A 13,153-nucleotide genomic window follows, 5' to 3' on the forward strand; every position below is an offset into this window, starting at 1 on the left:
CCCGCCTGGCTGGCCATCTGAACTGGACATTGATAGCCCCTTCTGGCCTCACCCCACTTCTGACAACTGTTGTCTCAGGTTCTACAGATAATGCAGCATCAGTGGGCAGCATATGGGGATGAGGAAGATAACAGGGCCTGAGCTCCGGGTACCAGACTTTTAGAGTGAGGACAAGGTTGGAAGGAAAGGTGGGCTCAGGGCCGTGTCTGGACTGGCTGTAGGACTCTGGCTGAGGCTTCTGATAGGAACTGTTACTAGAGACTGCAGCTACAGACCCGGGAGTCCAGGAAAGGATGCAGTCCTGCAGTACTAGTGTGAAGATACCCCCTTCCGCTCCCCACCACCTGTCAGCTGCTACGAAGACTGCCTGAGGCAGGGTCCCATATTGCCCACCTACCTGATGACCTCTAGCAGAAGTTTCTCGAGGTGTGAGTCACCTGTGGGGAGAGGAGGGAGGGGGCAAACATTTACTACAGTTCCCTGGGCCTCACCCACTGTCTGAGTGCAAGTCTAGGGGGGGTGCTCTCTGTGACCCCTGTGGTCAGCGCCAGTTCAAGGACAGTGACTTTGCCAGGGGCGAGCTGTGAAGGATGCCGGCATAGATGAGAAGCTGTGGAAGATGGAAAGCTCGGGCTGAGGGAAGTGTGCCCCGTGACAGAGGCGACTGGGGAGGTCCAGGCAGATAGGAACACCATCCAACGAGAGTGCTGGCTGCTGCCCACGCAATAATTCCCTGCCTTGAAGGTGGGGTCAGAACAGGAGCTTGGGGAACATTACTGCTGCTCGTAAGACCTGGGTGAGAAGAGATGACTGGCCGCTAACGGAATTAAGTCTCCATGTGACACCTCATGTCTGCCTTTGTCGGGGGTGGCCTGCAACCCAGTCACCAGGCTATGTCCCAGGAAAAGGGTAAGGCCAGAGCCCAGCCCTCACCAGCATATCCCTGGGCACAGCAGTGTTTGAGCTCCCAGCCATTAAATCCCAGGGTTGGGGAACAGAGCTTGGGGAAGCAGAGGAACATGGTGTTTGTCAGAGGGCAGGCTATGCAGGACGGGAAGCTGGCAGACACGCCCACTGATAGACCCGCCGGACAGAACCAAATGAGCATGGTCAAAAAAAAAAAAAAAAACAACAACAACAACAAAAAACCCGATCCCACTTAACAGAAGCATGGAAAAATGAAATCCAGGGCTGGAGAGATGGCTCAGCGGTTAAGAGCACTGACTGTTCTTCCAGAGGTCCTGAGTTCAAATCCCAGAAACCACATGGTGGCTCACAACCATCTGTAATGGGGATCGGATGCCCTCTTCTGGTGTGTCTGAAGACAGTGACAGTATACTCACATACATAAAAGAAATGAATAAATTAAAAAAATTAAAAATAAAATACAGTGACCTACACAGTGCAGCATACCATACAACAAAGAATCCAGAGGCCATGCACAAAGGCTGTCACGGCAGAAGAATGCTGGGTTTTCTAAGTCAAGGCTGGGAGGGCCCACAGCTACCAGGGCATACTGCTGAACAAAGGGCCCTTGTGCAGTTACAATGAACAGACACATCATTAAACCTGCACGCACCAATAAGCAAGCGCAAAGAGAAGGCAGCAGAGATCCAGTCGCAGTGGGAGATGCCTCCTACTGTCAGCTGCCCGAGAGCTGGACATCTGTGGCCCTGCGCGGGCCACACTGGCCCGGAGTGGGTACAGAGTCTTTTGAAATGGCCATACAACCAAGGGCTACTTGGTTACAATTTAAATTAAAAAAACAAAACAGAATGAAAACAAAAAACAAAACAAAACAAAATAAGCAATATGGCATGTGTGTCATGTCCCAGTCTGTGCCTCAACTGACCCAAATCAGGAGCAGAACCTAAGACCACTGAGAGGACCGAGCCCTGTGAAGGCTGACTGAAGAAGGAAGAGTTTAGTTAGATGCTGCTGACTCTATGTTGAAAAAGAAGAATCTGGCTTCACTGGGTAAGATAAAATACATTGTTACATTGAATGAATTTTCACCCGTTTCTCTTCACTTTTTAAAGGTGGCTTCTAGAAACTATAAAAGTCGTTTGAGATGCACATCTCTTCTGACAACTGTCCCCAAATTAGGACACAAGCCTGTGAGAGAATGCTTGCAAAAATCCCAGGTTGGTGAGAGGGTGCTCTGGCGGAACAGGCTTTCTACACCCAAAGGCAGCTTTCCTTAACAAAGGGGTATGAAAGAGTCGAGAACTGGCAAGATCATATGCAGGGTCTCCTGGAAAGCTCAGAGTACCGAATCTTGTCTGAAGAGCCCCCCCAACCCCTTCCCTGAAGCCTAGGGCTACAGATGCCTGTATATCGCGTGTGGCGATAAATTAAGTGTGCAATTAAGATGCAATACCCTCGAGACAAAACTCCCGAGCATGAAGCTGGAGCAGAAACAAAGCACGACAGAAGCCGAGACCATGTAGAGAAATCTCAGCATGGAAAAAGTGAAGAGTATCAGACACTGAAGTGCTAGGAAAATCAGTGATTAAAGGAAAAGTCACACGTTGGATTAGGTGCGGGTAAGTGTGCACTCCACCACAAAGCACAGGCTTAAAAAGACACTGGACAAGTCCACCCCCCCCCCCAAAATCTAAATAAAGCCGGCAAACAGAAAACACACAAAAGAAACAAATTAAATCTCTCTCCTTTTCCCAACTATTCTCCTCCAGAAGCACCAGGAGTTGATAGATCCTCTGATAAGCCTTTGCCATGTTTTGAGGTGTTATGAGGTCTATGTTGTTTCCAATGCTCAAATATTTGGGGGCACTTAGTCTCAGCGCAGCCTGGTCCAGGTCCAAAGAAAGAGCGGCCTCTCCTGTCATAAATGACAGGACAGTCACGTGTTGATGCTGTGGGCAAGGAGGACCGGGCCTCAGTACTTGATGAGATGGGATTTTCTAAACTTGACAGGGATCTGTGAAGCAGCAGGCCAGATGCAGTGTGCCTGTGTCACCCATGTGAACACCACCTTCATGTGTCAGGTCTTGTACCTGAGAGGGCCAGACAGGACATTCATACAATCAAGGGACAAGAGCCCCGGGTGAACAGAATCAGGGGAGATGACCTGGAATAAGGAGATGCTATTTTACACGTTGAATTGTTACCATGCCTTTCCCTAGGTGGCCAGAGCAGGCCTGTATGTTTCAGTCTTAGTCTGCTGTGGTCACTGTTCCCAAGCGTCACCTGGCTTCCCGGAAGAGCTAGGACCAGGAAGGCATAACAGCAGAGTGGTAGCCAATCAGCTGAGAGAGCCCTTGGTCACTTCAGATGCTCAGAAGCTCAAGTTGGTATGGGCCCAAAGCAGGTAATGTCACTCAATCACCAGGACCTAGCATGCTTTTCTCTTTACTTTTATCCAAGAAGGATGTGAGACCATTGTAGGTTTCTGAGGCTGGGATTCCTGTTACCTAGAAACCACAGGAGTCTGCATCTGGAACCCAATCGCTGAGTACCATGCACACTCATCAGGCTAGTTCCTTTCAAAGAGAAAGCAGAGACCCTCTTCACCCCTCCTCCTCCTCGATGCTAATCTATGCGTCTCACTGGCGTTTGATTTGCTTCATTAGAGTTGTAGCCAGGTGCTGAGCAATTTTTAATTTGAACTAGATTTTACTCGAAGTGAAGTGAGACCGAGTTAATCTGGCCAGATACAGAGCTAGAGGCCCAGGACACAATCCACAATCTTTAACTATCTGAATCCATGGCCTTGACACCTGTCATTAGCGACAAGAGATAGTAACCACTAGTGGCTTTCTGTAGAGTCGATGGAAATGACTCTTGCAACACCGGGAGCACGCTAGAAATCGCACCTTGGGAGGACTCCAGCACAAGGAGAGTCAAGTTGCTTCTCACAGTGACCAGGATCATGGCAGCAGGTGGAGCTCAGCGTAAGGTTTCTGTTTTGGTAGCTGGTCTACCGAAGCTTTTCAGTCCTTTTACCGAGGAGGGGCAGTTTTCAATGGGGGTCTTATTTGGTAGCAGTTGGCAAGAAATCCCTTGCCTCGTGATGTCCTGAAGGCAGGGACATAAACCGCTCAGTCTCACAGGCAGAGTGGAGGGCCTTGGGAAGCAGAAACTAGCTGCAGAAGGCTGGCTGGGTCGCCCGCCTCAGCACCTACACCAAACCCTTCTACCATCTCAGGTAAAGCTGTGAGCTACGGGAGGTCCTGCTTCCCGTGGGAATACGGCCAGCAATGATGGAATCAGGTGAGTACCACTGATGTGTGTGCTGAGGAAGGTGCAACGGAGTGCCTGTGAGAACCCACCCAGTTCTGAAGCTGGAGTACAGAGATCTGGAGGGCAGGAGGGAGGAGAGAGAGAGGGAGGGAGAGAGAGAGGGAAGGGAGGAGAGAGAGAGAGAGAGAGAGAGAGAGAGAGAGAGAGAGAGAGAGAGAGAGAGAGAGAGAGAGATAAAGTACGCGCATGCGTGTGTTGGGGTTGGTACTGCAAATGGAAACACATGCATACACGGCAGCAATAGCTCTAACCAGAACTCTGGCTGTGGCTCCCTTTGCCTTTTAGGGTGCACGGCCCCCTGCCTTGTGGAGCGCTTTTTGTGGGCTCCCCTCACCTGTCACTGCAAATGACATGACGGGGGAGGGGCGGGATCAACCCAACAAATTGCTCTCTGAATTCAGAGACATCAAGAGCCGAGTTCTAAGCTGACGGAGGACATGTGATTTTAATGTGATTTTTACTCTCTTAAGAGCTGCCAAGCCCCAGGGTTTGCCCATTTGGGGTAGAGTTTCAAACAGACAGCAGAGTGAACCCAAGACTGAGTGAGAAGGTTCTCTATTGGAGAAAAAAACAACAACAACATCACAGCGGATGGTGTGTGCTTGGCAGGACTTATGTGTGGCACGACAGATAGCAAGCTACTATCACCGCCTGTACATTAGCAGAGCGAAAGGAGGAATGCAGAGACTTGTCACCTGTCCTAGGACTGTCTGCAAATCTCCCAGTATGAGACATGAGCAGATCTGCCTGCTCAAGAAAGCCAAGGACCAAACCACTGGAGTACCTGAGAGGGTCTCTGTGCTGGTGACATCTGGAACCCGACCTGGGAACGATGGAACAGCTGCCGAGATGGCATATAATACAATCCCATGTGCACTTTATAGGCCAGTGCTGTTCGGTCTGTGACATGTGCACACACGCCAGAGCAGAGTGATCTCGGTACAGAAACAGGGTGGGAGGGAAAAAGCCACTCAAGGTTTCAGTAATTCAATAATTTATTCCTCTAAAAAAGTGTGTAAAAGTATATAGCTCTCATCCACAAGGTATATATGAATGACATTTAAAATGGGGGCCTTTGTCATTGCCCCTTTTTTTATCAAAGTCTTTAGTGTATTGAACCAGCACTGTGCTGTGGTTCTTAAATGAACGTCACATAGTTTTTGTATTCTTCCCAATTGTCTGCTAGATATAAAAGAAGCTCACTGCAAAATGCTTGAAGGAAAAAGGAAACAAAAAAGAAAATCAGAACTTCCCAGAAATGTACAGCTTTTACATTTAAAAAAGGCTCTGAGAGACATATACAGGCATGCCGGACCAGCCCTCCCGCCTCCCCTCCCGCCTCCCTTTTCAAACCATGGTAGGAGTTCTGATTTCTGCAGTTTTCAAAATTAAAAATAAAAAAAAAAAAATAAAATAAAATAACTTTTCACTCTGTAGCAAATCCAGGGCTTGTACATTTCAGATTAATTCCGTAAAAAACTCACAAGTAAAATAATGCATATTTAAGGGAAATATTATACAGACTTTTCCACACAGAAGTACATAAGATTTTTTTAAATCTATTGCCATTCATTTATTTTTGCACAAAAACGTATAAATATGTCACCAGCTTTTCTTAACTTAAAAAACTTAAATAAAAGACACCAGATGAAAACTACCCTTTGCTGCCTTCTTTTAAAACTTTTTATAGCTTTTTTCCTGTTTTTTGTGTTTTTTTTTTTCCTTTTCTCTTTTTCTGCGTAGAGTAGGGTTTCTAGGGAAGAAAAGCCCCTGCAGTAAAAACAGCCCATTTAAAAAAGAGAGAGAGAGAAATTCAAAGTTCTAGTGAACTCTGAGAAGAAGCAATCCCAAGTGGTAAAGATTACAAATATCTAGTTTACAGTCCACCCTCCCCGAGGTGACTTTATACAAGTTTACATCTCCAACATCTTACGTTCTTCAAAAGGCCTTGAGGATTTCCTCTCTGATAAGAAAAAATAGCACTGCGATATTTTAAGTCAATTTTACACTGTACATGTTAGATACAAACGGTTTGATATATCAGATTTTTTTAAGCTATACATTGGAAAGGCGACCCCCCCAAGTCGGTGAAACAGAGAACAATCACCCATTTACAAGTTATTTCTCTGCTTTCACATTCCCACCACGTTAATATAATGTTTTAAACGTTAGATTATCTCAAGAAAAATACTTTTACAAAATCATATCAATTATTACATTTTTTTCCTTTTCTTTGTTAATAACCAGGACATGAAAGTCTCTTGGAAGAACTTAGTTTGCATGACTCTCCCGCGAGAGCCGGGCTCAGCGCCGGGCCTGTCAGGAGGCTCTGGGAAGCGGTCCACACCCACCACCCGCAGACAGAAACATACGACATAAGGGCTAGAAACAGGGTTTCAAAGTCAACCCTAAGGTCTGGGACAGGGAGTCAAAAATACTTCAGTCAGCTGTTACTGCTTTAAAAAAGGCTTTTTTTTAAAGTCCTACGTGGAGGCTCAGTTTCAAGTACTGATTTAACAGTTGAGTTGTACTATTTCTTTGAAACAATATTCCTATGGTCCAGAAAAAAATTCCCTGTGTTTGTAACTGGTTTGTGAGCAAACACTTTGGGTTGTGATATGTACACGAGTCCCGTTTGATCTAATGAAGGAGAGACCCGGCTTTCCTTAAGAACTCTCTAGAAAAGGTGTTCCATGTGACTGTGTAGACAAGTGACAAGGTCCTGCCTCCAGCTCGGGGCTGGGCCTGACCACCTTCCTTAGTGTGACCCCCAGGACGCGGCCACGCAGACTGTCTCACCAGTCTGCCCCTGGGTGTGACCTCATTACTCTCCAGCGCAGCCCCGTGCTCTCACTCCTGTTCTGGTGTCTAGGACAGAGGTATGTACTCAGAGAATCCTATGGTGGGTCTCAGTGGGTCTCAGCTACGGTACCTGCTCCTCAAGATTAGAAAAAAACAAAGTCACAAAAAAGCTGACAACAAAAGTAAAAATAAATAAATAGAATGCAGCTGTCTCCAGGCCTCCTATGTCTACACAGGTGTGCCATCAACTGAAGCCCTCCTGACAGGCTGGGGAGGCGGAAGCCCCAGTACTGGATTCTGCACTGGAGCTGGCCCTTAGTTGTGACACATCCCAGGTTATGAAGTGTGGGTGACCCACAGCATCCACCATTGGGTAGAGGATTGCACCCAGAGGGCTGGACAGCCTGGTACTAAACAGAGGCTGAGAGCAGGCTCTTGTGCAAAAAAACGACAGTGTCTCTTCTCTTTCCCTCTTAAGCCACCACCTCCTGGGGACTGCAGGGTGCACATATCACACATTGGCTCAAGTCACTGCTTATGGAAATTTCCAGGTCCTGTGAGACACATCCAGGAGTCACTGTGGCCATGAACACTGCAGAATGGGCATGTGCCTGCTCAGAAGGCGTCACAGTGTGGTGGAGGGAGGGAGCTGAAAAAGACCGGCCGGGCATTTGTGGAGTGGAGCAGGCTTCCTGGCCAAGGCTGCAGGAGGAGCTGAGGCCGAGGAGGGACAGGCGCTTCCCGGTCAGAGCATGTTCATGATGGCGTTGTACAGCTGCGTGAGCACCACAAAGTGGACGGGAAGGCAGGAAGTGCGGTCCTGGGTGGCTGGGTTGCACGTGAGCCAGGACAGGGCGTTGTACTGCTCCAGCACAAACCTGCCAGGGGGAGCACAGGGGTCAGCTTCTGGGCCACAAGGCTTGGGGCGTGCCATCCCATGTGGCCCACCCTGCATTCCTTCACACCAGCATGCCCACCTCAGGACAGCCAGAAATCATGAAGGCACTGAGTGGAAACTGTTTCATATTGGCTAGATGCCAAAATGAGAATATACTGACCATATTGAATTGTTCAGAATGTACCAAATATTTTACAGACACTTGGCCTTCCAAGTTGCTCAATGTTTTTCTGAAAAAACAACAGGGGTGGGCAGGGGCTTGCACTCTATTCCAGGTTAGCCTTAGTTGCTAGCCTGGGAACTGGGGTCCTAGGTGTGCACCGCTGTGCTTAACTTGAACAAGGCAAGGTCCATCAGAGTTCCATCCATGGTCCATCTGAGACCCCTAAGCCAAAGTTGCTAATGAAGCAGCTCCCATTTCCAAACCACAGTACATCAGAGACCACTCGGAAAAGCTTATTTCTCAAGGCACCTGATAGCTTTTGTTTGCTTGTTGTTTTAAGATCCAGTCTTGGGTCTGGGGAGATGTCTAGTTAATGACACAAAGGTTGAGTGTGTACCCCAGAACCCATGTAAAGCAGTGTGCAACAGTGCTCAACTATAACCCAACAGCAAGTAGAGGGAAGGAGAGAGGAGGTGGGGACAGGGCAATCTCAGGAGCGCACTGGCCGGCTGGCCTGTCCAGCTGCTCAGTGCCAGGCTTAGGGAGAGACCCTGTCTCAAAGAGTCAGGTGGGGAGCAGCTGTGGAGGACACTGACTGACCTCTGGAGTGTACACACATGCACACCCACAGAGGCATCTCCTGAACTTGAACTCAGTGAGTAGCTAAGGATGACTGATCTCCTGCCTTCTCTTTCAAGTTCTGGAGTTACAGGCATGCACCATTAAACCAGACCCAGAGGGCAAACTGCATGCCCTGATGAAAACAGTGGAAGAGAATCCATGTACTTGGTATGCATTTCTCAACACAGGACTTAGGCTTTAGTCAATGCACGAGTCTATCTGTGGCAGAGAAGGTTAAAACATGTTCTCACTGCGGAGCCATTCCCGGGCTCTGTTCTTTAACCATCCTTCCGCCCAGGGTTGACACTTGCATCATCTCTTTGCACTAGGACATGAAGTGTGCCTGCACCTACTGTGCACTGAACTGCATGCACACGCTGCACGGCCCTGCACCTACTGTACAGTGAGCTACGTGCACAGGCTGCATGCCCTGCACTAGTGGGGAGGGCTGGACACTGCTCTCTGCCCTGCCCAAAGAGCAGTGTCTTGAGCACTGCCCTATCCCAGCACTCCAAAGGGGGCAAGGAGGATGGAGTGTCACGTTACCAAGGACGGCAGTGTGCCTAAGTCAGAAACTACCTTAGAACGTCAGATGTGGTCTTGGAGTCCAGAGGGTGTGGAGCCCGCTGCGAGTTCCTGGCAGGAAGGAGCTCATCCGTCTGTGCTACAGAGATGTGGTGATGGAGGGAAGCCTGGGGAAAGAACAGGTGCAGACCAGGGGTAAAGAATGAGCACGACCAGCCCAGGCTCCGGCTCCTCAGCCATGCAGCTGCTGCTGTGTGCCCGCGTTCCAGCTGCTCAGCTCTCTCCTGGGACACTGTACCATCTCCTAGAGGGAAAGCTCAAAGCCAGCTCCAGGGGCCTCTCTTTCTGGTCTAACCTACTTCCTTTTTACTTCCTGAGATCCCTCTGAGATCAACTAACAGGCCAGGGCCAAGCTCCACTGAGGATCTCAGAGCGTTCTCTTCCTTCCTGCAGTTACAGGCCATGCTGACGTGAGGGCTGGGGAGGACTGAGGAGTGGGAGTGAGGGCTGGGGAGGACTGAGGAGTGTGAAGGCTCTGCAGTAGAGATGTGGCTGCTTCACTGTAGGGCTTCTCAACTCCTCTATCCTTCAGATTCCTCAATTATGGGCACCTCCAGAGCAGGCAGGCAAGAACATTCTACCCAAGGTGGGCACACCCGCCGGAGGACACAGAAGGGCCTGACTGTCTGCTGTTCCGATGCCGCAGCATGACAGAGACTAACCTCCGCACAGGGGACAGCCATTTCCTCCACGCTCAGGTGTCAAATGAGCAAGGCACTTACTCCGTCACAGTCTCGTGTGCCTGCCCACGCCTGGGATTTCTGGGTAGAAAGTGACACACTATCTCCTGCCTGTCACCTCTGGTTTGGATACAATCCTAACAGTCCTGGGAATCTCCCTGCTCTGCTGACACAATGTTCCCAGCTACACTGGAGTATTTTCCCCAGGTTACTCCATGTCACCTCCACACCACACACCAGTCCCTCACAACCTGTGCTCACTGAGATTCGCATCAGCTACAGAGCTGGTCCAGTCAGCCCTCACTGAGAGGCACAGGTTTCCTGAATCTCCTGCCCTCGGCATTGGGTTGGCTTATTTTGAGGCAGTGCTGCTGAGCCCCACTTCAGGCTTGTTTCAACTCACAAGTTATGTGACCTCTCACCTCAGCCACCTTCATAGCCAGCCGTGGGCATGTACCAAGTGCTTATGTCATTTCTCACATCTGCCAGCAACCAATGGCTGGCTAGAGGTAGGTGGGGGTGGGGGTGGGGTGGGGGGTGGGAGGAGCGGGGCAGAGCTCAGGGCTGTCATCACCTCCTTACCAAGAGTCCTTCGCCCCATGGCTCCCGCCATGGTAAATTCTCAAACCTGTGTCTCTGCCAAATGGCGAGTGAGAAACAGATCCCAGCTGAGGCTCCTTTACTCTGCGCGTGCGCCTTGTCTTAAAGATCCGATTGATAAGAACCATAGACAAGGAAAATGCATAGATGGGAAGGGTCTGAATGACCCTGGCTCTGCTCTCTGGACAGTGGTGCCAGTGTACAGCCCAGCAGGACAGTGCTGTAGCTTACCGGCAACCATCAGCACTGACTGATGGGAGAGTCAGATTGAGCCACATGTAGCTTCCACACTTACATCAGGACCCTGACGGCCTCCCAAGGTTAATGCAGCCTTACTTCTTAACAGCAAGTTTGGGTCTCTCTTCTGAAATCCACTATCCTGTAACTAAACCCTACTCAGACTTCAGTGACAAGTGAGAGAGTAGAAGGAAGCCTGTGGCAGCTAAGAGGAGATCTCTAGCTCCAACCAAATGAGAATACAAGCCAGTGATTTCTCTTAAACCCCAGAGTGCATCAAACCAACCTTTAGGAAGAGAGGACACTGGTTCTGGGCCTGGGGGCATGACGACCAAAACCACTGGGGGAGGTTCTCCGCTTTGGCAGTTGATACAAAGTACCCAAGGGCCAGGGGCTGCTGCTTGAGCTCCTCTGGAGCCTCCCGAGACAGAAGCCGCTCTCCCTGGCTCTGAAAAACAAGGCCACAATGCAGTGAGCATCACCAGGCACTAACTGTAGCTGCCATCTTGACTATGCATACCTGTAGCACCACCCACCCACCAAGGCCCTGGCTTGGTGACTGAGAAACGTGACCTGGAATACACAAGTCTCTGCAGTGAAGTCAGGCACCTGACAAACGCTATTGAACTATTGATACATTGGCCCTAGAATCACAGCCATCTGTTCTGGGGCTTTATGTCACTGTATGCTGAGATGGAAGACCCCAGCATCCTCAGGTGCCCCCAGGGCCCCTAGAGTGCTCCTGCTCCCCATCTTTACCCACCCTGAGGTGGGTACCACACCTCAGAGTCTGCAGGGAGCAATCAATGCTCCTGTCATCCCATGTGCTCACTGTGTGAGTGTGTGCACTATGTGAGCGCTCTGTGTGTGTGCTGTGTGAGTGTGCGGTGTGTGTGCCTCTCTGCATCATGCACTTCCCACCTGTTGAGAACTTAAAAGGAGCCTTTAGTACAAGTAATAGTAAGTGATCAGTTTGTTTTGTTTGTTTTTTAATGTCTCCTATTTAGAGAAAGAAAATAATCCTTATTAACTGATTACATCAAATCCTATCAACTGCTGCATGGGCCACAGCTCTCTCCCCACCTCTCACTTAAGAGTTACTATTTGGGAAAATACCTAAGAAGGCGACTAAGGAAAAATATGTCTTAGCATTTTAGCTCTGGGAAAAAAAAAAAAAAACGCATTCATTCCGATCCTCTGGGGAGGCTAGGAGGGAGAGCGTGCGCCTGCAGCTTCTCAGCCTCTAACCTTCTCTGCTACACAGTACCAACAAGCAGCAGGCAGGAGCACCACCCAAAGCCTGCACACAGAAGGACTAACTTCCTGGGAAAGGGAGCACTAGGAATGCATCAGTGTTTCTTTCCAAATCTCTGTTCTCCAGGACAGGTTGGACAGCTGTCCCGCCAAGACCTGGACCTTTGAGGAAAGAGTCGTGTGCTGTCAGAGTGTGGGTGGAGAGGAGGGCACCTTTCCTGAGCTCGTGGTCGTTCTCAGTCGCCTCCTTCCAGCATCCTTACCCGACTGTGCTGGAAGTGCGAGCCCACTCCGATTCCAGAGGGAGAGCCCGGAGAGGGAACCGGGGAGGAGTTGGGGGAGGAGTGAAGGTTCCCGGTCATGAGGATGCCAATGTCATTGTCCATGTCGTCTGGGAATGGAAGGTCTACAAACATGTCATCTAGAGGGAAACACGGGGAAATTAGAAAGTAACCACACTACACCTTGCCATCCCATGTTCTGTTAACCTTCCACTGCCATAGGCGTGCTGTGTGTACCTAACAGGTGCCCACGGTACGCAAGTGCTACAAACTGTCATTGGTTTTTTTTTCTCCAGTGACTTCCTAACCAAGTAAAAGCACAGTGGAGAAATCACAGCCATGGAGGATGGCCCCCATTCCTTTCAGGCTCCAAAGACAGATGAAAGGGGGAGAGGCAGCTCAGTTGTAGAAAGGCCAATGTTGGCACTGCCTAGCAGCAAGCAGACCCTAGCTCGTCACATGGCCAGTGCTACAGGGCTGGAAGGCTGGTGTCGGGAACAGGGAGAAGGTTGCCCTGCCGTGGGAGAAGGCCATCCCACAGCAGACCATCAGGAGATGCTCTCTCTCCCTTTCACACTGCAGAAGAGGGCGGACCCATCGGAAATTTGGAAAGGATAAATGTGAAGGTAAAACTATCACACACCCAGTTAGCACGGCCAGCTGCCCTGAGCCTGTCTGTGCCCACAGGACTGGCCTGCAGTGAGGCCATGTCACAGCGCATCCTGGGGTCCTTCCCCTCCCCACGTAGTAGGCCTGAAGATGCTAAAAG

General features: G+C 49.8%; 1 protein-coding gene across 5 annotated transcripts in view; it reads right to left on the bottom strand.

Annotated features, from left to right (window-relative positions):
* Positions 1 to 5,240: 5,240 nt before the first annotated feature.
* Positions 5,241 to 13,153, bottom strand: part of Med13l (mediator complex subunit 13L) — a 206,946-nt gene continuing 199,033 nt past the window's right edge. For all 5 annotated transcript variants that reach the window (XM_052168512.1, XM_052168513.1, XM_052168511.1 and 2 more), the window contains 4 exons: positions 12,367 to 12,524; positions 11,136 to 11,297; positions 9,327 to 9,439; positions 5,241 to 7,943 (listed from right to left, as the gene is read on the bottom strand). In XM_052168512.1, coding sequence (XP_052024472.1) covers positions 7,811 to 7,943; positions 9,327 to 9,439; positions 11,136 to 11,297; positions 12,367 to 12,524 — 566 coding nt within the window. In that variant the 3' untranslated portion in view covers positions 5,241 to 7,810. The remainder of the gene's footprint in view (positions 7,944 to 9,326; positions 9,440 to 11,135; positions 11,298 to 12,366; positions 12,525 to 13,153) is intronic.

This window comes from Apodemus sylvaticus, chromosome 22 (assembly GCF_947179515.1).
Source record: "Apodemus sylvaticus chromosome 22, mApoSyl1.1, whole genome shotgun sequence".
NCBI classification, from domain to species: Eukaryota; Metazoa; Chordata; class Mammalia; order Rodentia; family Muridae; genus Apodemus; species Apodemus sylvaticus.